Source organism: Triticum urartu, chromosome 5, assembly GCF_003073215.2.
Source record: "Triticum urartu cultivar G1812 chromosome 5, Tu2.1, whole genome shotgun sequence".
Taxonomy (NCBI): domain Eukaryota; kingdom Viridiplantae; phylum Streptophyta; class Magnoliopsida; order Poales; family Poaceae; genus Triticum; species Triticum urartu.
The window spans coordinates 599,950,512-599,975,662 of NC_053026.1; the positions used below are offsets into that span (position 1 = coordinate 599,950,512).

The 25,151-nt window shown below is 49.6% G+C and overlaps 1 protein-coding gene and 1 pseudogene across 1 annotated transcript; one reads left to right on the forward strand and one right to left on the reverse strand.

The window, feature by feature from the left end:
- Positions 1–11,719: 11,719 nt before the first annotated feature.
- On the reverse strand, positions 11,720–12,251 carry LOC125506233 (annotated as a pseudogene).
- Positions 12,252–19,734: 7,483 nt separating this feature from the next.
- LOC125506234 (protein ELC-like) lies at positions 19,735–21,227 on the forward strand. Its single transcript, XM_048671093.1, has one exon. It carries the CDS (start codon positions 20,053–20,055, stop codon positions 21,001–21,003), a length of 951 nt encoding a protein of 316 aa, XP_048527050.1. The 5' UTR covers positions 19,735–20,052; the 3' UTR covers positions 21,004–21,227.
- Positions 21,228–25,151: the final 3,924 nt, after the last annotated feature.

The following is a 25,151-nucleotide window of genomic DNA, read 5'->3' on the forward strand; positions in this document are numbered from 1 at the left end:
CCGCTACACGCTACAGAGAACTTGTACTAATTCAGGGATCAAACACACACTGATTCAAGAGTTAAAGCTAGTAAGCGCTAACGCCAACAGAGCATAATTAAGAACTTCAATTGAAAAAAACATAATTAAGAGTTTGAACTACTACTTCCTGACATAACCATTGCATAGATTCAGGCACAACCAAACAGAGCTAGCAGCACTCTGCTCCCCGCATCCGTCAGGCCGGGGCGTGGAAGAGACGCACGTAGCGTCCCCGGGCGTCGTAGGAATGCGCGCAGTTCCAGACCTTGACGATCTGGACGGGGACGACGCTGGAGGAGTCGTCAAACATGTAGGCGATCCGGAGCTCGCGCGGGATCTCTCGAGGGTGCCCCAGCTCAAGGACGACGCGGACCGTGGAGAGGTCGGGCGCCGTGAAGCAGGCCGGGTCGATCTCGCGCAGGAACCCGAAGCGCCGGCAGTTGTCCTCGATGTCCTCGGCGGTCCGCTGCTCCACGGGGTAGTCGTGCAGGGCGACGTGGGCCATGCAGTCGGTCTCGGGGACGGGGACGTTGGGGACGCTCTCGGTATCCCGCAGGAGCTTCACCGTGACGCCGTCGACCTCGAACGGCTGCCTGCGCATGGCCGCCTCCCGCTCGGCGGGCGTGCCGAAGCGGAGCGTGGCGTCGCCGTACCCGCAGGTCGGGAACACCTCCAAGGTGTGCGGCAGGTCGGGGGCCAGGGCGCGGAAGACGCGGCGGATGAAGGGCACCGGGTCCGTCCCCGTCCCCGGGGTGATGTACGCGTACGCGAAGCGCTTCGCGTAGAGCACCTCCTCCGGGCTGCGGCGCAGCGTAACGTGCGCGAGCTCCGGACGGGACCGGGGCGTCTGCGACGGCGGGACGGCCAGGCGGACGGCGGCGGCGGCCGGGAGGACATCGTAGCCCTTGAAGACGTCGTAGAAGGCCGGGCGGTCGGTGGGAATCCGCAACGCCGTCGCCCCCTCCGGGAGCAAGGGGACGGTGGTGCGGGCAGCCATGTCGACTTTTGGAGGCAGTGGAGCGAATGGAACGGGAGGAGTGTTGCGAGGAAGACTGGAGTGCACAGGATGCTGGGTGCCTGTCCATTTTTAAGGTCCTCGGGGCATCGACCACAGACCACTGGAGGAGAGGTTGGTGCTCGTGCAGTAATGGCAGCGTGAACTGGCGAGTTGGAAGGTGGCGTGCCTTGCGGGTTTTGGGCAAGTGACTGCAGCGCGTGCGAAGTCAGGGTTGGCGTGATGCCATGCACATAGCGCGCACCTCGAGGCTTGAGTTCATGGTCAGGTCAAATCGAAGGCAGTCGGAGTTGCCGTGACAGGTCGTGCAGATAGGACATGACACTTATTATAACCTAAAGATGGTCTATATGCAGCATTCAAATAAATTAAAGGGCTCGTTAAATTTCTTTTTTAAACCCAGTACAGACGCAAGCACGCATATACATGTGTATATACTCATCCATATGAAAGCACACACGCACACCCTATCTCTATGAGCATCTCCGAAAGACTGAACCAGCATATCATCTTGAAATTTACTAAGTTGCCGTAGGCACTTCGTCATTGACAGAGACGTCTCCTCCCATTGAATGCGCATCGCCGGAAATCCTGAGATAAATACGAGCACAAGGATTTGAATCCTAATGGGCTGGAATAACCACCATCACTTTTTAACCATGCAACCATAGGTTGGTTGCTCGTTAAATCTCGATTGACTAAGATTAGCAAAGTCTTGGATCATTTTCTACACCATTGGATCATTGCTTAACGATTGATGCACTTTGAGGTGGACTGGTTGTTGTTGTTGTTGTGTTTGTTCGCCTAGAACAGGTGTATGCCCGTCGGACCTTTTTTCTTGTGAAAGTGCGGAGGATCTCGGTCCCCCACCGGCAGTAGGGACCTCATTCTTGTTTTTGCTAGGTTGAACGTCTTGGTTGGGGCTGTGTGGCGGCGGCGATGTCTCTTGGTAGCAATAATGTCTCGCACGTCCTATCCTCGTCCTGATGGTCCGAATAGCGTCGCCGGAGGATGTGTGGAGGTGTGTCTCTGTCGGATCTCATGGGATTCGGTCGGTGCTGGTCTTCGGTGAATCTATTTGGAGCTAGTTTTTGTTCTTCTTCGTTCGTGTGGTTCCAGTTTTGATCTTTTCAATCTACAACTATCTTCATCGGCGATGGTTGCTGCTCTGGTGTGCTGGTCCTTCGGGGCCTTAGCACGACGACTTCTCGACTGTTGTGATGGTCCTTTGGGATCTTAGCACGACGACTTCCCAACTATCTACTACAACAAGGTTTGCCCGACTCCGGTGATGGAGGGGTGATGACGGCGGCACGCCTTCGGCTCGCTCCAGTGCGTGTAGTCGTCGATACGTGGTCCATAGACCTAGTTGTAATTTTTATTGCCTCATGTGTTCTCTGTACTGCCATGATTGATGAATAGATTGGAAATTTCTCTTGCAAAAAAAATAAATACATAGTTCTTTTTTCTTTTTCTGCATGATGTACCAGTCTTTTTTTTGCGAGAAGATGTACCTATTATATGTCCGTCGAACCATTTTTCTTGTTGGGTTAGGACATCTTCAAAGCTGATCTGCAAATGTCTTTGGTATATGTCTGTTTTTATGTCTGGACGTGGTCCGCAGATATGATGCGGGAGGGAACCATTCAATACCTAATCACAAAGTATCCCTCTAGGAGGAGAAAAAGTAGGTCGGGACCGTGCATATGGTGGGATCTTTCTATTTTGGTGTCCGGTTGGCAAAAAAGAGAGAAAAGAGTGACCACCACGTGTGGTTGGCAGGAGATAGAAGAGAAAACCATGCATGTGATTGGTCAAATGCATGTCAGACTCCGGCAAAGTCCCCACGCTTATCTCAAAGATACCGAAATCTGTACGTCCAAACTGCAAAGCAGACATATACAGATCCACATTGAATGGCAAAAGTGGTCCGGACACTGCTGTCCGGACATATAGTGAAGATTTAAGGGTACACTTTGGAGATGCCCTTGTTAGATAGATCTCTTCCCCAATGGGCCCAACGGCCCGTTGGACCCTTGACCCACGCCTTGGTCGGGGGCGTCCAGCCCAAGCAAGGCTGGTGGGCCCCAGTCACGCAGTGCCATATAGAGGAGGTGGGGACCACGACACAAGGTACGAGGTTCGCTGTCGACATTGTTAGCCACTCCTAACCCTAGTCCGATCGAGAGGGAGGCGTTGAAGCGATGGGAAGCTCCACCCCACCACTCACGCACTCTCTGCCATCATCGCCGTAGCCATCCACCATGGCCACTTCGGCGGATTCATCCACCTATGGAGAAGGTAAACCACCACAAACCACTGTAAACTCCAAGCCTACCCAATCCAGAGTGCTATCAATGGTATCAACAAGATTAGGTTTGAGTTTTTCGGTGGAAATCAAAAGAATCAAAGCCCTCCCCACAGAACCCTAATCTACAGGGTAAAGAAAACACCTCACCGGAGAAGGGCCTCGGGCCTCCCCGGCAAAAAGCGCCACCGCAAGGCCGCACCTTTCCTCTCGATCCGGACGGGCATCGGCGCGCCGAGCCGTCCAGAAGAAGAACCACCAGAGTTAGCCCAAGGGCTCGCCAGAAAAGGAGAAGGGGGCACCGCAGCCAAACCGCTCGACGGCGGCACGCTCACCGCAAGGTGGGCGCACAGCCGGCGAGGGGGTAGGCCACGCCGCCGCCGTCGGAACCTTCACCGCAGTCATCGTCCAGATCGAGAAAGAGGAGGCACTGGTGGTGGAGACAAAGAGGAGAGTACAAGAGGAAAAGGTGGAGGAGAGGGTGGCGCGCACAGCGCGGTTACTATCGTTGCCGTTGCCGGCGGCCAGTGAAAACTCGCTGGTGGCCTCGAGCCCCAGCCGCATCAGAGAGAGCACCGAGCGGCGTGGATGATGAAAGGAACGGGGAATGAGAAAGAGTCGGCGGCCGGACGCGGTGCGGTGGTCTCTTGGCGCCATCGCCGGCGGCCGGGCGCAACCCCGTGCTTCCGTCGTCAAGAGAGAGAGCGTGACGAGAGAGAAAGAATTGGGGGCTAGAGTTTTCGGGGCTAGAGTCGCTGCCTCATTTTGATCTAGCGAGGAGCGCGGACGTCTGTCCGATCAAATCGGACGGCTAGGAGGAAAAACCTAGCTCGTTGTCGAGCTTTAGGGCCAAAAGAAGGTGGGATTTTGGTCTGGCGGACCAGGCCAGAGAGCAGCGCCCCGCGCTGGGCCATTGGGCCGGTTACGGCCACTAGCGGCACGCGCTCAACAGGACAGAGAGAAGCGCGCATCTGTCTTCTGTTTTTTGTCTAGTTTTTGGACAAATTTCATAGAGTTTTGCTATTCAAAATTATTCAAAGAAAAATTATCGTTTAGAAAATAGAAAAGTAAAAGTAATGTTTCAGAAAAGTAAAAGTTTATGCTTTTTTATTCAAGTTTTCTGCTGCAAAGTAAAAGTTTTATCCTCCAATTAAATTGGAACCAACGGGAAAATTTAATTGGAAGAACTATTCTTAGCAATGTTTTTCCCCTGTGGGTGAAATCAGATTCAGATAGTTTCCGCTATGACAAAAGAAAGATATTTGTTTTAAAGTTAGAATATGGTATTGTTATTTTCTGACCAATGTTGATGATAACAGTAGTGTAATTCTATGAGTCTTATGTTGAAAGCTTGAATCTCTAATAGATTTTGTATCAAAGTGACCATTTTTTAGAGAACAGATAAAGATCAAGAAATGTTCTTGAGCTAGAGAAATGTATATTTCTTGTTCCCACTACAATAAAGTTGATGATGATTATTTCTTAGAAAAGATGTTCAATAGAAATACTATCATCACATTGTTATGGAATTAATGTAGAAGGATGATGTTTTATTCTAATTCTGCCACAACGGTGATTTAGAATATAAAATGAAAGTTTTAAAAAGTTTAATGTGCATATTTTTTAACCAGACCAACGTAGGGTTATTTTTATGCTCATTATTGTTGACTATTGGCTAAGTTTTCTTAGACTAAAAGTTTTTTATGCTTTCATTCATGAAAGCGAATGGATGGGTACTTGTGACCCGAAAGATGACCAAGAAAGGTCATAACGTGAGGTAGTATGTTCTCTCTAAAGAATGGCTTAAAAAAAGAATTCCGGGATATTAATCCAAGAAAAGAAAAGAGATAGATCATTGAGAGTCTTGGTTGACGAATGTTTTTCATGTACTCTCTATGAAGATCATTTTGAGATGAAACAAGCAATATGCGTGTTTAATTTGACCAACGCCGGATCAAGCATGTGTGTCAAAGAGCATTCGGATTTATTTCTGAATTTAATGATTGAATATGCAGTCAAAAGAGCCAATTCTGGCATTTATGTCCCTTACAGGGAATTACCCGCATAGCGGGAAAAGATGATTGTAATAAAACCCGCATGGCGGGAAAAGTCTGGGGAAATACCTGCGTGACTGGGTAAAGTTGACATAGTATTATGTCAAACATCCTGTATGGCAGGAGAAATTTTGGCAAAGGACTTATCCTGTATGACAGGACAAAGATATGATGACTCATGTGTGTTTAATGTGTCCCACTCTGAGAGAAAAGTATGGAGTAGCTATTATGCTTTCCTAGTATCAACCGTACACCTTATGTGTAACCGTCATTAAGCACTCAATAAATCCAAAGTGAATAAAAGTTACAGATGGACCTAAAGATAAGATTGATATGCAAGTGTGACTTGCAAAAGTACTAATGATAAAGAACTCTGTTGAGTTTCTGAAATGGAATAAGGAAAAAGTACTCCCATACCAGTTAACAGATAACTTCATTTCGTATGAAGTAATCAGATAAATGAAGTAGATAATCGAAGTTTCCTCAATCCACAAGAGTTATGAATGTTTTTTCGAAATTGTGGCAGAAAAGATCTTGTCACATTTCGAGGGGGAGAAAGAAATATGAGATAAATTAAGAATGATGAACTTCCCCTATACTTTAGATAATGCGATGCACATTATGCATCTAAAGTGATCCATTAATAAAGAATGTGATCATCTCGGGAGTACGACGGTCATAATACCCCTAAAGAAGAAGAAAACAGTTGTATTCCTAGATCTTTTACAGTTCTGAAAGTAGACTAAAGAATACTAAGACGGTGCTTAAAGTGACAAACAGAAGAAAGTATTAACAGAATAAACCCAAATGATAAAGTTTAAAGATACCCCATTTTTGGTGAAGATGAAGTAATTTGGGGGAGCATGGTATGAAAATACCTAAGACTCGAATAGAATGTATCTGGGGGAGCATGTTGTATGACCTATACAACACCTGTCGTTAGCTCTATAAGGGAGGAATGAGTAAACATGGATCTTGTGACAAAGGTCCCTGTAAAACCTATTGCCTCTTCGAAATGAAAGACTATAGAATTAATTTTGCCTCTTGGCAATGGCAGAGAAACAACAGCCCCATATGAAAGAAGTACCAGTACCTGACCTATTGTGTACCTTGCCATGAGTTTAGCAAGGGGGTACGATAGTGATCTAGGAGTGGATCACTGGACATCGGTCATAGTTATCCTTATTTACCTAAGAGGACTAAGGAAATATTTCTCGGTTATGGAGGTGATAAAGAGTTCGTCGTAAAGAGTTACGTCGATGTAAGCTTTTACACCGATCCGGATGACTCTGAGTATCAATCTGGATGCATATTGAAAGTGGGAGCAATTAGCTAGAGTAGCTCCGTGTAGAGGATTGTAGACATAGAAATTTGCAAAATACATATGGATTTGAATGTGTCAGACCCATTGACTAAAACTCTCTCGCAAGCAAAACATGATCACACCTTAGTACTCTTTGGGTGTTAATCACATGGCGATGTGAACTAGATTATTGGCTCTAGTGCAAGTGGGAGGCTGAAGAAAATATGCCCTGGAGGCAATAATAAAGTTGTTATTTATATTTCCTTATATCATGATAAATGTTTATTATTTATGCTAGAATTGTATTAAGTGGAAACTTGATACATGTGTGTATACATAGACAAAACACAGTGTCCCTAGTAAGCCTCTACTAGACTAGCTCGTTAATCAAAGATGGTTAAGTTTCCTAGCCATAGACATGTGTTGTCATTTGATGAACGGGATCACATCATTAGGAGAATGATCTGATGGACAAGACCCATCCGTTAGCTTAGCATAATGATCGTAAAGTTTTATTGCTATTGCTTTCTTCATGACTTATACATATTCCTTTGACTATGAGATTATGCAACTCCCAGATACCGGAGGAATGCCTTGTGTGCTATCAAACGTCACAACGTAACTGGGTGATTATAAAGATGCTCTACAGGTATCTCCAAAGGTGTTTGTTTGGTTGGCATAGTTCAAGATTAGGATTTGTCACTCCGAGTATCTGAGAGGTATCTCCGGGCCCTCTCAGTAATGGACATCACTATAAGCCTTGCAAGCAATGTGACTAATGAGTTAGTTACGGGAGGATAATTGCAAGCAATGTGACTAATGAGTTAGTTACAGGATGATGCATTATGGAACGAGTAAAGGGACTTGCCGGTAATGAGATTGAACTAGGTATGAAGATAACGACGATCGAATCTCGGGCAATTAACATACCGATGACAAAGGGAATAACGTATGTTGTTATTGCGGTTTGACCGATAATGATCTTCATGGAATATGTAGGAACCAATATGAGCATCCAGGTTCCGCTATTGGTTATTGACTGGAGATGTGTCTCGGTCATGTCTACATAGTTCTTGAACCCGTAGGGTCCGCACGCTTAACGTTCGATGATGATTTGTATTATGAGTTATGTGTTTTGGTGACCGAAGTTTGTTCGAAGTCCCGGATGAGATCACGGATATGACGAGTAGTCTCGAAATGGTCAAGAGGCAAAGATTGATATATTGGGAGGTAGCATACGGACACCGGAAGGGTTCCGGAGTGTTTCAGGTACATACCGGAAGGGTTACCGGAACCCCCGGGGAAAGATATGAGCCATAGGAGGGAGGCTAACCAGCCCACAAGGGGCTGGTGCGCCCCCACAAGGGAGGAGGCCGAATTGGTTTAGGGAAGGGGGCGCCACCCCCCCCCCTTTCCTGTTGGGGAACGTAGCATGCAATTTCAAAAAAATTCCTGCGATAATGCAAGATCTATTTAGGAGATGCATAGCAATGAGAGGGGGAGAGTGTGTCTACATACCCTCATAGACCGAAAGCGGAAGCGTTAGGTTAACACGGTTGATGTAGTCGAACGTCTTCGCGATCCAGCCACTACTGCAGGATGCTGCTAACGCGACACTACGATCAGAGACCCTTCGATAAAACTGTGTGCGATGTAATAATCGCAAATGGTGGTATAAAAAACTCATAAAAAAGGTGCAAAACGTTTGCGATGGAGGATGCATCAAACACGGTTCAGATTTTAGTTGCGTGTGCGATGCAGGGCACACGTTTTAGTTCAGTTAACTGTTTGCGATGAGGAGGAACAAAAGAAACGGGCAGCCATATGAAGGTGTGTGCGATATACATCATACAGTTCACTCGGATGTACTATTTGTGATTAGGCAACACAAAAGAAACAGTCAGCCAGATCAAGGTGTGTGCGATATACGGCATGCGGTTCACTCGGATGAACTGTTTGCGTTGAGACAAGAGAATAGAAACGGTTAAATATATTAAGATGTGTGTGATACGCGGCAAACATGTCTGTAATTAGAAATATGTGCGAAGACCGATAATAACACAGACGATTGCTTCTAATAAGATATATGTGATATGCTCTGTCTACACAACATATAAAGGAGGTGGGGACCACGACACAATGTACGAGGTTCACTGCCGCCACTGTTCCCCACTCCTAACCCTAGTCCGATCGAGAGGGAGGCGCTGAAGCGATGGGAAGCTCCACCGCCACCACTCACGCACTCTCTGCCATCACCGCCGTAGCTATCCACCATGACCACTTCGGCGGGTTCATCCACCTATGGAAAAGGTAAACCACCACAAACCACCGTAAACTCTAAGCCTACCCGATCCAAAGTGCTATCAGCCCTTAAATCTTCTATTTTCTTGTTTTTGAGGAATATATAGATAGAACATGGTGAACCATTCTTTTCTTTTGTTCACGCGAAGACAGTGTGTTCTGTTTAGTTCCACCGTTAAAAATTATTACGACCGAATGATGCAACCATAGTCAGTGAGCAAACACTTAAATGATAGCACAATGACCTTTTCTTAACGTGTATGGACATTATTGTAAAATCAATGAATTCTTAGCCAACTAAGCACTAATTGTTCCTTTTTTACCAATATTTATTGGGTCCCGATAACTGCCACACGTGTGGTGTATCGGGTAGTTGTGTCACACGCCTCGTGTGGCATGAACAACAACTAGCCCACACACCTACGTGTGGGCAAAACAACTAATGCCCACACACATCTTTTTTTCCCTCTTGAATCCTCTCGCACGCGTGCGTGTGGGCGAAGTTGATAACGCCCACACGCCCGTATGTTAGGCCTCGTACCTTTCTGGCCCCGCACGCGACACGTGACGCCCACCGCGCGCCCGCAGTTGCCATGGTCCAGACCCTCGTCCATATTCGTTTATCTGCAGTTGCCATGTCGCTAAACTACGGTTGCCATGTCGAACAACTGCAGTTGCCATGGTTGCTCAACTGCAGTTGTCATGTATGGTCTGATCTAATGTAGTTGCCATGATTTCATAACTTTAGGAGTTGCCACATACTAACACTAGGCAGTTGAGAGAGTTGCCATGTGCTCACAAGCATGCTAGGGCAGTTGCCATGTAAAAAAGGAAGAGTTGCCATCTGCTTACGTGCACGTTAGGGCAGTTGCCATGTACGAGTACGTTGGGCAGTTGCCATGTACCATGCAAAAACACATGGCAACTCGGTAAAAGACAGTTGCCATCTGTTTACGTGCACACTAGGCAGTTGTCGTGTACCCTGCAAAAACACATGGCAACTCGGGTAAAAAAAGAGAGTTGCCACCTGCTTATAAAGCACACTAGAGGCAGTTGCCATGTGCGCTGCAAAAACACATGGCAACTAGTAGCTTACGTGCGGGAAAGAAGACGGGCGTGTGGGCGAGATGGCAAATGCCCACACACCAGCCCTTATGCGTGACTGAAAACTGGTGTGTGGGTGAACTACTAAACGCCCACACACCGGCCCCTCCGTGTGGTAAAACAGATGTGTGGGCGAACTATGTCACACACACCACACACACGCTTTGTCCTACGTGGCACAGAAAATTAGCTAGATTGTGTCAAATGCATATAGTACTGGACGGTGATAGATGCGTGTGGTCGAGATGGTCAACGTCCACACGTGTTGGTGGACGTTAACATTTCCGTACTTATTTACTCTTTTCTCCTATGATTATCCATCGAGAGGATCCAATGCAAAGGACTACTGATGAGAAACAAGCATGTATCTAGAAAATCAAACTAAACCAAACATGTCCACGACCAATCACTCCTCCAAATCACCTCAACCACTCTCTAGTTGCCATGAAGAAAATAATTGCCATTGAATGGACTGTATAATCGTGTTTCCTTGTCTTTTTGGAACCAAACAAGGAATAGTATATACTTGTTGTGACATAAAACTATCCAAAATTGGTTTTCCTAAAAATCCTCCACAAACTGGTTTTCTAAAATCTCATGTATAATCATTGATACCCAAACAACCACTAAAGACAAAGAAAGCGCACAAAAACTCCACTCCAGCTCGTGGGGGTAGTGTCAACTAAAAAGTGCGCCCGCTCCGCACGACGAACAAATGATGCTGCTGCGTGTTAACAATCCAACGGTCACTAAATTTGACTTGAAGCCAAATGAAAATAATGTGGACAGATCTTTAGCAAATATGTAGATATAAAATCAAAAACAATAAGGCTATTTCAAGATAGACAAAAATATCTCAAATCACATGCGTAAATCAGAAGCTAAGGATGATGTTACCAATCAAAACATCCACTTGACAAAGAACAATCCAGTTTCACAAGTACCACCATAGGTTTCTTCTTGCATAATACGAAGTCTAAAAAAGAAAGACAAATAGTAAGCAGTAATTCAACGAAACAGTGTCTAGCTAGGTGCTACTCTTTTTCTACTCAAAAGCCCACTGGTTCTCCCTGCGGATCTCCGCCTCCTCCTCGCGTGTGAATTCATTCTTGATGTTGAAAGTCTTGAGGATCTCCTCCGGAGTCTTTCCCTTGATACCCAAACAACCACTAAAGACAAAGAAAGCGCACAAAAACTCCACTCCAGCTCTTGGGCATAGTGTCAGCTAAACCGCACGCCCGCTCCGCATGACAAACAAATGATGCCGCTCCGCACGACGAGCAAATGATGCCGCTGCGCGTTAACGATCCAACGCTGCCAAATGAAAATCATGTCTGACAAATTTTGACATATCTTTACTTCTTTAGCAAATATGTAGATATAAAATCGGAAACAATAAGGCTATTTCAAGATAGCCAAAAATATTTGAAATCACACGCATAAATCAGCTAAGGATGATATTACCAATCAAAATATCCACTTGACAAATAACAATTCAGTTTGACAAGTACCACGATAGGTTTCTTCTTGCATAATACGAAGTCTAAAAAAGAAAGACAGATAGTAAGCAGTAATTCAACGAAACAGTGCCTAGCTAGGTGTTACTTTTTTTTCTACTCAAAAGCCCACTGGTTCTCCTTGCGGATCTCCGCCTCCTCCTCTGGTGTGAAGTCATTCTTAATGTTGAAAGTCTTGCGGATCTCCTCCGGAGTCTTGCCCTTGATCATGTCTGCAACAGTCTGGCAAGTAAGGTCGAGCAATCCCTTGATGTTGAGGTAGTTTGCAGCCAGGATGAGGTCGAAGAGGGTGTTCTGGTCGACCTTGATGAACTCGGCGTCAAAGCTCTTGAGGTCCTCGGTGGGGGCGGCTGCTGCAGTAGAGGTGGAGGAGCTGGCGTCGACGGCGGCGCCGGAGTCAGCCGGTTTGGGGCTGGCCTGGACGTGCTTCTTGCAGTACTCGATGACCTTTGGAGAGGATCTTGGAGTCGACGTTGGGGAGCGGGGTGCCGTTGTCGGCGCAGTCGTCCTCTATCATGTGGCGGATGGTCTACGACTCCATGGCGACCGCCTCCTCGACCTGAAATTCCTCACTGTCGAAGCTCTTGAGCGTGATCATCTTCTTCTCGCCTTCCTCGGCCGCCATCGATCGGAGGATTGGGAGGCGAAACGAAACCCTGGTTAGTAGCGAAAAGACGCGGCGGCGGAAGAGCGAACGAAAGACACAGGAGCTTCTTTGCGTACGTGTTGGGCTAGGGTGGGGAACCGGGAGGATTTATTGGGGCGGTGAGGCGGGGTCTAGGTTAGACTCGGGGTCGTACTCGTGTCGTATTCATATTCGCCACGGGGACGACTCGAGTAGGGGCCGGCCTCCTCTAGTAGTTTCCGTTTCCATCTTCGCTAGGGATCGAGTAGATCACGGAGTCAGCCCGTCGGACGGAGCTGCGTGGTCACCTTCGGTGAAGGAGCAGAGGCAGTCCGCGGCAGCCGCACGAGCGAAAGGACGAGCACCAGCGTCTCTAGGTCGCCTTCGCGGTTGCCCGCTCCATCGCCGCGCGTGGAGGAGCACCGAGTTCGCTCGTCATCGTCTTGCCCGGCCTCGTATGGCGTCCGTCGGCTAGACGTACGCTTGAGTCCCTCGTTGGCCGTGACCGTGAGTGCCTCTTCTCCCTCCCGTCTCAGGTCAATTTAGTGTTGCTCGCTTTCTTGCTGCTGCTGCTGCTTTAACCAATCAATTTTAGGTCAACCAATCAATTTTGATTTGTGTCTTCTTCTTCAGGGTACATTACAGATTTTCCAAAGTTTCCATCTCACCAGAATTTCGCCATTTCAACTAAATTTGCGATGCTTCTATTTAGTTTTGCTGCTACTGTAATCAATCATTTTTTATCTGCTATGCTTGTGTTTTCTTCAGGGTACATTACACATTTCCTAATTTGGCATGTTTTCAAAGAACTAAATTTGCCTTCTCACCTAAATTTGCCTTGTGAACTAAATTCACAATGTGTTTCGGACAACTAAATCCTAGAAAAAATCTTAAATTATCCATGTAATTATTACTGATTCCCAAAGTTGTCATGTTCCCAAACATACAAATATGATCTATAATTCACGAAAAAATATGAAAAATAACAGAATCATGTGTGGAGATCATTATAATCATGTTTTACTACCCATGGCAAACCTTTTTTTGCGAAATTACCCATGGCAAACTTAAAAGTATTTCTAAATTTTCCACATGGCAAATTCATAACATTTTTTGTCTCCCATACGTGTGGCAAATTTAGATCTTTTTGCAACACTCCCATGGCAAGCTTTAGTATTTTTTTTCTCTCACTTAACCATGGCAAATTTACTTTATGGGTCATGGCAAATTTGCTTTCTAAAACATTGCAAATTTAGTTTATGGACAATGGCAAATATTTTAACTTCATAGTTACCATTGTAGTAGACAAATAATTGCCCTCATGTTTTGTAAAAAAAATCAGTCAGCCAACTTGTTGTAGTCTTTTCAATATAAATAATATATTGTATTCCACTAATAATCGACCAGCTTCCTTAAGCATATAACTTAAGTATATTCCAACAAGTGATAATTACATGATAATCATGTAAAGTAATTTCATGCATAAATAGATGTATAATTCCATAATAAGGTATTCCAAATATTAGTAATTTCTAGTAATTTGAATATAGTTACAGGACACATAATTCCAACGGTACATGCCCAAGTGCTTTCTTTTCTCTACAAAAGGAAAAAAGAAAAACAAATGGCCACAATATTCTTAGTATGCATGAGGTGTTAGCATTAATCTTGTCATATTGATTGTATTTGCATGGAGTGAGTCATCTAGTCGTGTGTATGTGTAGTCAGCCGAATCATTAGCTAGTGAGTTATCTAATCAATGGTTGCATGCATGGATTAGTTAGTGGGGTACCGAGTCGTGTGCATGTTGGAGTGATTCCAGGGTAGTTAGCTTAGTGTGTGGGTTCGTGAGGTAGTGGCCGAGTGTGCCGGTCAGCCTAGTTTGTGCGTGCGTGAGTTAGTGGATGGGCATGGCCTAGTCTCTTGTGTATAAGTATCACTTGAGTTAATAAGAAAAGATGTAGCCACAGCTGACCAAGAGAAAGGTGTCTTTTGGCAAAGCTATGGCCTCCTTCTTCCTTGGTCCATGCGTGGGTGTGTGTGTGTTTCCTGAAAGTTTCTTCCATGGTATGTGTTTGAGAGAAACCACAAGAGAGAAGGTTGAGCTGTGAGAGACAGCTAAGAAGAAGAAGAAGGCGTTGCGAGAAGGCGGCGCCAACATGAGGGGTCCGTATGGAGGGGGGCAAGATAGATTCAATTGAGGAGAAGGTTCAGCAATCTCCTAAGTTACTAAGCTCCCTATAGGAATGAAGCCTTTTGGTGTATCGAGCTAGTTTTTGCAGTCATCGCCCCACATATTAGGGAGGGCCTATTCACACGTGAACGTAGCACTCTTATTTTTTGAAATGGATGATATATCCCTGGCCTCTGCATCTGGACGATGCATGTAGCCATTTTATTAATTATTCATAAAGACATTATAAAGTAATACATCAGTATGTCTGAAGCCACCACCTTGACAACACTCTTGTCAGTACTCCTATCCCCTTAATGGAGGGGTGCCAAATGTCCGACCCTAATACCAAATGGACATCGCGTCAAAGCCTAACATCTAAACCTGGATGCCCCAACCATGCCACGATGCCGGAATGGGTCACACACCGGTCTGGCGCACCCTCAGAGGACGCCACCACTGTCAACCACTGATCCATCTCCAGAGCATGTACTGACACACTAACCTTGTCTGGCCTGCCATCGACGCCACCATGGTATCAGACAACGCCACCATCTTGTGCGTGTCCATCCACACGCGCCCATCGTCGAAACTCTACATCACCATGCCGCCGTGATCTGCCGTCGGCCTTGTAGTAGATGTAACACAACTCCTCCTCTTGTCACCTCCAGCCATCCAGCCATCACTTGCTCCAAAACGATGCCCATGGGAGGGAAAGCGATACTGAGAATGCCACCATCGTTCTATCCGGGAGACCTAGATCTAGCCCCCCCCCCCGAGCATCCCTGAGCCTGATGACGCAAACTGCAACGACGATGCTTGACAAGGAAACGACATCAAAGACGCTGCCATCGTCTGTAATGACCGTAGTCAGCGCAATTTTCATCGGCAGTTGCGCCACCAGGCGTGTGCCGCCGCCGACGTTGGTCCCTTCAACCGAAGAAACTCCAAAACGATGCCCTAAAGAGGGACTACGACGTAAAAGCACCGCCAGCGCTCAATCCCAAGGAGATCTAGGGTTTCCCTTGGATTTGCCTGCGCTGTCAAGGACTAAACAAGGGTGGAATCCCGCAGATCCACCCAATTGTCGATGTGTCGCACCCGCCACCGTGCCCACCGCGACCCGAAGATCAAGCCCACGCCTCGGCCCAGATCCGGCCGCGCCGCCGCCGCCCCTGGCGACCGCTACGCCCCAGACCTTGAAGCCGCCTGCCGCGGAGGTACGGGATCGCCGAAGCCTCGCCACCACCCATCATGACGCCCGGCCGCACGCCACACGCCAGCCCGGGGGCGCCGGCCCGCGCCAGCCCCTCACGAGCAGGAGGGTCCCGAGTCCCCACTACCACCTTCGACGGCAAGGCTTCGCTTGACAGCGCCATCGGGCGGCAACGAGGGAGGAGGACGAGAAGAGGGGGAGGCGGGCCGACAGGATCTGGGGGCCTCCCGGTCGCCACGCGGGGGACGACTCGGGAGCGGGCAAACATAGCACTCTTACACTGATTTGTAGATAAATCTTTAAATTTTGAACATTTACATTCATGAATATTTCTAGAATTTGGAGCTTCTTTTGGAATCCAGTAATATTTTATAAATTCATGAACATTTTTCAAGTTCGAGAACATTTTTGAATTTTCGAAATTCACAAACATTATCTAATCGGTGAATATTTTCTAAATCTGTGAACATTTTCTTCAAATCCATAAACATACTTCAAATTCACAAACATTTTTATATATTTTTAGTTCGTTAAATTTTTTTATAGTTTGGCACATCTTAAATATTCTCTCTATCTTTTTTTAATGTTCCTTTCTCTTTGCTTTTTTCCTCGACTTCTTCACATGGGCCTAGGCCCAATAGGGCAACTAGCCAGCCAACCAAAGTGAGCATAGGGCGTGCGCATTTGGTCCTCCTTCGACGCGGTGTGCACGGAATAGGACCTCTCTCACATCTGGGTTATTTCATTGAGAGGGAGGGGAGAACTGGTTTTCTGCTTCGTGCTTTTGTTATGGGGTGGCTCCACCTTGCTAGTTTTGCATCGAGCGGTCTGGCCACCACTTTCTCCGTCTTTCCTGTTAGGCTCCCTAGACAATGGATTCGTAGTAGAAGAACGAGGGCGTGCTAGGAAAGAGCTAGAACCGGATGGCAAGTTAAGGGTGTGAGGCGACCGGTTTTGAAGTTGGAGGTTGAATCTTAAACTGAGTGTCAAGTTGAGGGCTATAATTTTCCGCAAAAAAATAAAAAAATTGAGGGCTATAATGTGGACCAAAGGCGACTCGACCGGCGCGCTGTGCCCAAAACCCCATCCCCAATCGATCTGAGCAGAACCCCATCCCCAATCGATTTCCCCGACGGCGGCACCTGACGCGATGTGGGCGTGCCGATCGTTTCTCCGTCGACCCAACCCCCTGAGCATCCCTCGTACCCTCCGACCAGCTATCCACCGTCAGGACGCAAACCAGAGGACGACGGTTCATGGCAAGAACCATCTGACCGCATCACCACGGAGGCACGTCTCGGACGCCGCCAACAGGGATCCGCATCACCCGGCCGCGGCGACGACGACGACGAGGCGGCATCTGTACGTGGTGCTGGATGACCACAAGCACGAGTACGGCATCTACAAGCTGGACGTCGGCGGCGATCTGGACGGCGACCACGACGTCGGCTCCGACCCTGATTCTGCCCGCCGTCTTCCCGATCCCGCCGTCATCCGCGTGGAAGTGCCAACCGCCATAGAAGATCTAGCCGCACGGTTCGCCGCCCTGGGCAGCTGCATCATCACCACGGGCTCCAGCCCAAACACTTACGGCCTAAGGGAAGAGCACTACGGCGTCACCTTGGTCTACGACACCGACACGGCGGCGCTCTCGGTCGCGTGCAACGTCCCCAAAGGCCTGCGTGACGGCTTCCGCGAGGCCGTGGCCGCCGGGGGCAGGCTGTACGCGTTCGAGGACGTGACGGAGCTGCACGACGAACGCGGCTGGGAGATCGAGCCCCTTCGGCCCTGCCCGGGAGGCATGCACTGCATGACCACGGACCGCGGCCGGGACGCCGACGAGAGCCGGTGGTGCTGGCTGCCTTTCTCCGGCTCCTCGCGGTGCTTCTGGAGCGCCGACCCTGAGTCGCCCCCCTTCTTCCCCGAGGCGATGGTGGCGCACGCGGAGGCCGGGCGCGCCATCTTCGTGTCCGCAAGCGCGTTTCACAACGACGTCCGGACCTTCTCCTACGACACGGCGAGAGACGACTGGACGCGCTGCGGCGGCTGGGCGTTGCCGTTCGTAGGCCGCGCCGGCTACGACGCCGAGCTGGACGCCTGGGTCGGGCTCCACCGTAAGGGCTACGACACGGACGGGCACCTCTGTGTCTGCCGCGTTCCAGTTCCGACGAGCGACCTCGACCGGACCCCGCAACCGCAGTGGAAGGTCGGCGGGGAGAAGGTGCTCCTCGAGCACCCGGACTGGAGGCACGTCGACGCCAAGCTCGTGCACATGGCCGAGCGCGGCCAGCACTGCCTCGTCGAGCGCCTGCGACGCGAGGGGACCGACGAGAAGGAGAGCCTGCCCGACGGCGACGAGTGTCTGCTAGTGGTGACCACGTTTCAAGTCAAGTACGGCGACGACGGGGAGCTCGTCACGAGCGCGGACCGCCGGTACGCCCGCACTTACAAGGTGTCGCGGTACCGTGATGACTTTGAGGTTGCAGCCTTCTGGATATGACTCGTTCCAAATTTCGTTGATTAGTCGGCCGCTTTAGATGGTTGATCAGTCGTTGATTAGTAGCAGTGTCGTTGAAAAGCTGGTGGAATTGCGAGGTTAAACTCTGCACGCCGGCCGCTTTCAGTGTCACGTTCTAGCTGTCGGCAGTTTTCGTTTTCAACTGTTAAAAGTTTGAATCTTGATGCAAGCTAGCTCGGACTATGACGTGCCGAGCAAGGATGTGAAGACATCCCTCAACGCGGCAAACCTGAAGAACAAGCCATGTTTAGTTTTGTAACATGAGGGCATCTTCAACGCCGATCCGTAAATTTGCTCTCGCACCCGTCCGCAGACAGGGGAGATCAATCCGCGACACTGATTTTGGAGGACGCCGTCCTATGCTGTCTGCATACATTTCAACGACTATTTGAACTAACCGAACGAAATTCGTGGAAACATGGCGGAATTCATATAAACCGAACAAAATTTTCATTACATTTTGAGCATTTTTTATATAAACCGGACGAAAATCATTACTTTTTAAATTTTATACAAACCGGACTAAAACCTACTCTAAACCTAATATAAATGATCGTCGGCGCCCTTCCCCCATGCCCGGTCATGAGCCTCGAGAACAGAAGCTCCGGCTATTGCCTTCGCCTTCTCTAGGTCCACCACGGCGCACTCCAACTCCGCCTTCATAACCTCCATCTCCGGAGCCCCGGAAAGTGAAGATGTCCACCTCCACGTCGCCGCCAAGCGACTAATCAGTCGTCGATGTTCAGCCCACCAAGCTTGGTTTCAACAGGAGAGGAGGAGCGGTGGCCTTCTTGGGACCCATACGGCGGTGACCTACCATGCACTACTCTTCCTCGCTGCAGGCGGTGCCCGTAGACATGTTGGCTTCGTGGTAGTGGCGACGGGGCGCGGCCTTGGCGGGGTCGGGCATGTCCTCCCCGTCATCACTCTTGCCCCACACCTTGTCTGCAGCCTCGTCGAACTCCTTGTAGATGGCCTTAAGTTCCGCCTAATGCCGGCAATAACGCCAGCGAGCGAGGCAGATCTCGTGGGAGGAGCGGTGGGACTCGAGCAGCCTCGCATGCCCCGCCATGTCCACGTCCGGCCCGATCACCCTGCTGGCGGCGAGCTGCTCCTCCGCCTGCTAATGCTCTTCGAGGAGCCGGAGGTTGTCGACCTGCGCCTCACGGAACTGCTGCTCCCCGCTTCTCCCGCACCGTGTCCATGTAATGGGCATGGGCCTCACTGATGATCATGCTGCAATGCACCAGCGAGGGTGGCGCCATCTTGTCCTCCGCCACGTCCTCCATGGTGACGACGGCGACCTCGGCCTGCGTGCCGGCGAACTTGCCTATTTGTTCAGAGAACAAGCACCCCCGACACCCCTAAGATAGACCCAGAGGTCGGCTGCTTCCCGGTGAGCCGGCGACTGTTGCACCTGCACCTCCCGCGCCTCTTTCTTCCCAAATAGAAATCGACTAGCCCTAGTTTAATTTTCAGGCGTGCAGCTAAACTGGTTTTCTATACATTCATGACAATTCATGTTGATAGGACCGTGATCGAGGGAATAAACCTCGCTATAATGCTTTGCCAGGTGGAGGAAGAAACTTTTCTTGTAAAATCTTGCATTCAACAGATCGACATGTTTGAGCGTCGCGTTCTGGATATGACTTGTTGCAATTGTTGATTAGCAATAGCAATGTCGTTGAACAGTTGGCGGAATTGTGAGGTTACGCCCCGCACGCCTGCCGCTCTCGGTGTCGCGTTCTACGTGTCGGTAGTTCTCCGAATCCTGACTTCTTCCCCCCCAACGCGGCCTACATGGAGAACAAACCAAACACAATTTTCCAATAAGAAACCGTACGTACGTGCCGGCTGCGCCGTTGCGATCCATCCATCTATTCCTGTGCTGTGATCGATGGCTCCTCCCGCGCCGCCGGCGAGCGGCGCGCAGCACCAGTTCCCCGACACGGCGCTGCCCTACGCCGACGACGTCAAGTGGCTCGTCCCCGACCACCTCGCCACGCTCGCCGAGGCCTTCCCCTCGCTCCGCCCCAGGACCGCCCTCTTCACCCACGACGACGGCCGCGCCGCGCGCCTGCTCCAGGCCGCCGGCACCATCCCGATCGCCCACGCGGGGGGCTCCTATGACCTCCCCGCCGTCGTCTGGCTACCGGAGCGCTACCCGCGGTGCCCGCCCCTCGTCTTCCTCTCGCCGGCCCGCGGCACGGTCCTCAGAACCGACCACCCCCTCGTCGACCGTTCGGGCCTCGTCGCCGCCGCCGACGCCCCGTACCTCCGCTCCTGGGCGTTCCCGTCCTCCAACCTGCGGGACCTCGTCCGGTCCCTCTCCCACGCCTTCGGCATCGACCCGCCCCTCCTCCCCGCCGAGGTCGCCTACAGGCGCGACGCCCTCGCCGCCATGGCCTGCGCCGACGTGGCCGCCCTGCACGCCGCGAGCGAGGCCGAGGTCGAAGCGCTGTTCGCCGTGCAGGCCGAGCTGCGCGGGCGGGGCAAGGCGGCGGACGGCCTGGTGCGCCGGGCCGGGGAGGAGGTGGACGCGCTGGAGCGCCGGCTGCAGGACGTGACGGTGGCCGCGTACGCCCTGGAGGCCTGGGTCGGGGCGAACCGGACGACGGTGGCCGCGCACGGCGACGCGCAGGCGGGGGCGGCAGTTCAGCCCGCGGACGCGCTCTCGGTGCAGCGGCTCGAGTGCGCGGCCATGGATCTGGCGCTGGAGGACACCATGTACGCGCTGGACGAGGCGGTGCAGCACGGGACCGTGCCGTTCAGCGGCTACCTCCGGAGCGTGCGCGCGCTGGCGCGGGAGCAGTTCTTCCAGCGTGCTCTCTGGACCAAACTTTGCTAGCTAGGAAGGTTTTTTTCTTCCATGGAATGGAAGCAAACCTTCAGTCTTAATTATCTTCAGATACAGAAAAATTCAGAGACCTGATTCTGCCGATGTACTATGTGGTTCCACGTGCGTTTGCTAGTTGTATATACTGCACCTATGATGCAAACATTTTCTACTCTTAGAACAGACATACTGAAAAAATAACAGACATACTGAAAAAATAACCGCCGTTTTACTGTTTTCTTTTGCCTCCTTTCTATATAAAGATAAGGTACGTTATGAGCGTACTAAGCGCAACTCTAACGGACACCTTAAAAGAGGCATACTGAAAAAATAACCACCCGCTTAGTGTTTGGTGCATATAAAAAACTCAAAAGTAGGAAAATATAGGTTTTGCTCACTAGAGAGGAACCCGAGAACAATAGCAAAGACATCTGAATTTGGAAGGTTTATAGAAGAAAAAAACCTGAAAACTAAAAAGTGCACGCGCTATTTGGACATCTTGAGCGGCCGCTCTGTGACACACATGCATATGTATTTTTTTTGTCTCATAGTGCATGTTGGTGCTGGCATTAAATGTATTCACACTAGTCCCATCAGTTAGAGAAAACAGATCCACGTACTTTTATTTCGGGATTTCAAATTCTTTTAAAGCCGTATCTTTTAAACCACACGTCAGAATTCAGTCCTGTTTTCATCATTGGATTCATCGCGGCGAGATCTTTGAAACTAGATCCCGCATGGATATGTTTCGACGAAATTTTTTTGATGCCAACTTTGGTGCTATATTGTGCAACTAAAATACTGCATTGTGCAACTTTAGCACTACATGGTGCAACTTTTTTTAAAATCAGTTGGCTTGTAATTTATTCTAATTGTACACACATTGATGTTTTAGTTGGCTTATAATGTAGTCTAGTTGCACACACATTAATGTTTAGTTGCCAGAAGGACTAGTTGCACACACATATGCTCAGTTGGCTTGTAATTTAGTCTAATTGCACACATATTGATGTTGTTGGAAATATGTCCTAGAGGCAATAATAAATTAGTTATTATTATATTTCCTTGTTCATGATAATCGTTTATTATCCATGCTATAATTGTATTGATAGGAAACTCAGATACATGTGTGGATACATAGACAACACCATGTCCCTAGTAAGCCTCTAGTTGACTAGCTCGTTGATCAATAGATGGTTACGGTTTCCTGACCATGGACATTGGATGTCGTTGATAACGGGATCACATCATTAGGAGAATGATGTGATGGACAAGACCCAATCCTAAGCATAGCACTAGATCGTGCAGTTCGTATGCTAAAGCTTTTCTAATGTCAAGTATCATTTCCTTAGACCATGAGATTGTGCAACTCCCGGATACCGTAGGAGTGCTTTGGGTGTACCAAACGTCACAACGTAACTGGGTGACTATAAAGGTGCACTACAGGTATCTCCGAAAGTGTCTGTTGGGTTGGCACGAATCGAGACTGGGATTTGTCACTCCGTGTAAACGAAGAGGTATCTCTGGGCCCACTCGATAGGACATCATCATAATGTGCACAATGTGATCAAGGAGTTGATCACGGGATGATGCGTTACGGAACGAGTAAAGAGACTTGCCGGTAACGAGATTGAACAAGGTATCGGGATACCGACGATCGAATCTCGGGCAAGTATCGTACCGATAGACAAAGGGAATTGTATACGGGATTGATTAAGTCCTTGACATCGTGGTTCATCCGATGAGATCATCGTGGAACATGTGGGAGCCAACATGGGTATCCAGATCCCGCTGTTGGTTATTGACCGGAGAGTCATCTCGGTCATGTCTGCATGTCTCCCGAACCCGTAGGGTCTACACACTTAAGGTTCGATGACGCTAGGGTTATAAAGGAAGTTTGTATGTGGTTACCGAATGTTGTTCGGAGTCCCGGATGAGATCTCGGACGTCACGAGGAGTTCCGGAATGGTCCGGAGGTAAAGATTTATATATAGGAAGTCCTATTTCGGCCATCGGGACAAGTTTCAGGGTCATCGGTATTGTACCGGGACCACCGGAAGGGTCCCGGGGGTCCACCGGGTGGGGCCACCTATCCCGGAGGGTCCCATGGGCTGAAGTGGGAAGGGATCCAGCCCAAAGTGGGCTGGGGCGCCACTTCCCCCTAGGGCCCATGCGCCTGGGGTGGGGAAACCCTAAAAGGAAGAGTCCTAGGAGGGGAAGGCACCTCCTAGGTGCCTTGGGGGGGAGGGAATCCTCCCCTGGCCGCCGCCCCCTCCTCAGATGGGATCTGAGGGGGCCGGTCCCCCTCTCCTTGGGCTCCCTATATATAGTGGGGAAGGAGGGCCTCTCAAGACACACCTTTGCCTTTGGTGCAGCCCTCTCCCCTCTCCCAAGTACTTCTCCTCTCCCGTGGTGCTTAGCGAAGCCCTGCAGGATTGCCACGCTCCTCCATCACCACCACGCCGTTGTGCTGCTGCTGGATGGAGTCTTCCTCAACCTCTCCCTCTCTCCTTGCTGGATCAAGGCGTGGGAGACATCGTCGGGCTGTACGTGTGTTGAACGCGGAGGTGCCGTCCGTTCGGCACTAGGATCTCCGGTGATTTGGATCACGACGAGTACGACTCCATCAACCCCGTTCACTTAAACGCTTCCGCTTAGCGATCTACAAGGGTATGTAGATGCACTCTCCTTCCCCTCATTGCTGGTCTCTCCATAGATAGATCTTGGTGACACGTAGGAAAATTTTGAATTTATGCTACGTTCCCCAACAGATGTTTAGTTGGGAGGACACTAGTTGCACACACATATGTGTAATTGACGCCGCAATGTAGTCTAGTTGCACACACATTGATATTTAGTTGACAGGACTAGTTACACACATATATGCTCAGTTGGCGCGGCAATGTAGTCTAGTTGCACACACATTGATGTTTAGTTGGCAGGACTATTGGCACACACATATACTTGTTGGGGAACGTTGCAGAAAACAAAAATTTTCCTACGTTTCACCAAGATCCATCTATGAGTTCATCTAGCAACGAGTGATCGGATGCATCTACATACCTTTGTAGATCGCGGGCGGAAGTGTTCAAAGAACGGGGACGAGGTAGTCGAACACGACGTGATCCAAATCACGGGAGATCCTAGCACCGAACGGACGGCACCTCCGCGTTTAACACACGTACAGTCAGCGTAACGTCTCCTTCTTCTTGATCCAGCAAGAGGGAAGGAGAGGTTGAGGAAGATGGCTCCAGCAGCAGCACGACGGCGTGGTGGTGATGGAGCTGCAATACTCCGTCAGGGCTTCGCCAAGCGCTATGGAGGAGGAGGGGGTGTAGGAGAGGGAGAAGGAGGCAACCAAAGATCTCCTAGGGGGGCGGCGGCCAAGGGAGGTTTCCCTCCCCCCAAGGCACCTAGGAGGTGCCTTCCACTAGTGGGACTCTTCCTTTTTGTGAACCCTAGGCGCATGGGCCTCTTGGGGCTGGTGCCCTTGGCCAATGTAGGCCAAGGCGCACCCCCTACAGCCCATGTGGCCCCCTGGGGCAGGTGGACCCACCCGGTGGACCCCCGGGACCCTTTCGGTGGTCCCGGTACAATACCGATAACCCCGAAACTTGTCCCGATGGCCGAAATAGCACTTCCTATATATAATTCTTTACCTCCGGACCATTCGGAACTCCTCGTGACGTCCGGGATCTCATCCGGGACTCCGAACAACATTCGGGTTACTGCATATACATATCCCTACAACCCTAGCGTCACCGAACCTTAAGTGTGTAGACCCTACAGGTTCGGGAGACATGCAGACATGACCGAGACGACTCTCCGGTCAATAACCAACAGCGGAATCTGGATACCCATGTTGGCTCCCACATGCTCCTCGATGATCTCATCGGATGAACCACGATGTCGAGGATTCAAGCAACCCCGTATACAATTCCCTTTGTCAATCGGTATGTTACTTGCCCGAGATTCGATCGTCGGTATCCCAATACCTCGTTCAATCTCGTTACCGGCAAGTCACTTTACTCGTACCGTAATGCATGATCCCGTGACCAGACACTTGGTTACTTTGAGCTCATAATGATGATGCATTACTGAGTGGGCCCAGTGATACCTCTCTGTCATACGGAGTGACAAATCCCAGTCTTGATCCATGT

Coding starts and splice junctions, on each gene's coding strand:
- LOC125506234 (XM_048671093.1), top strand. CDS start 20,053: ATGGCTCCTCCCGCGCCGCCGGCGAGCGGCGCGCAGCACCAGTTCCCC.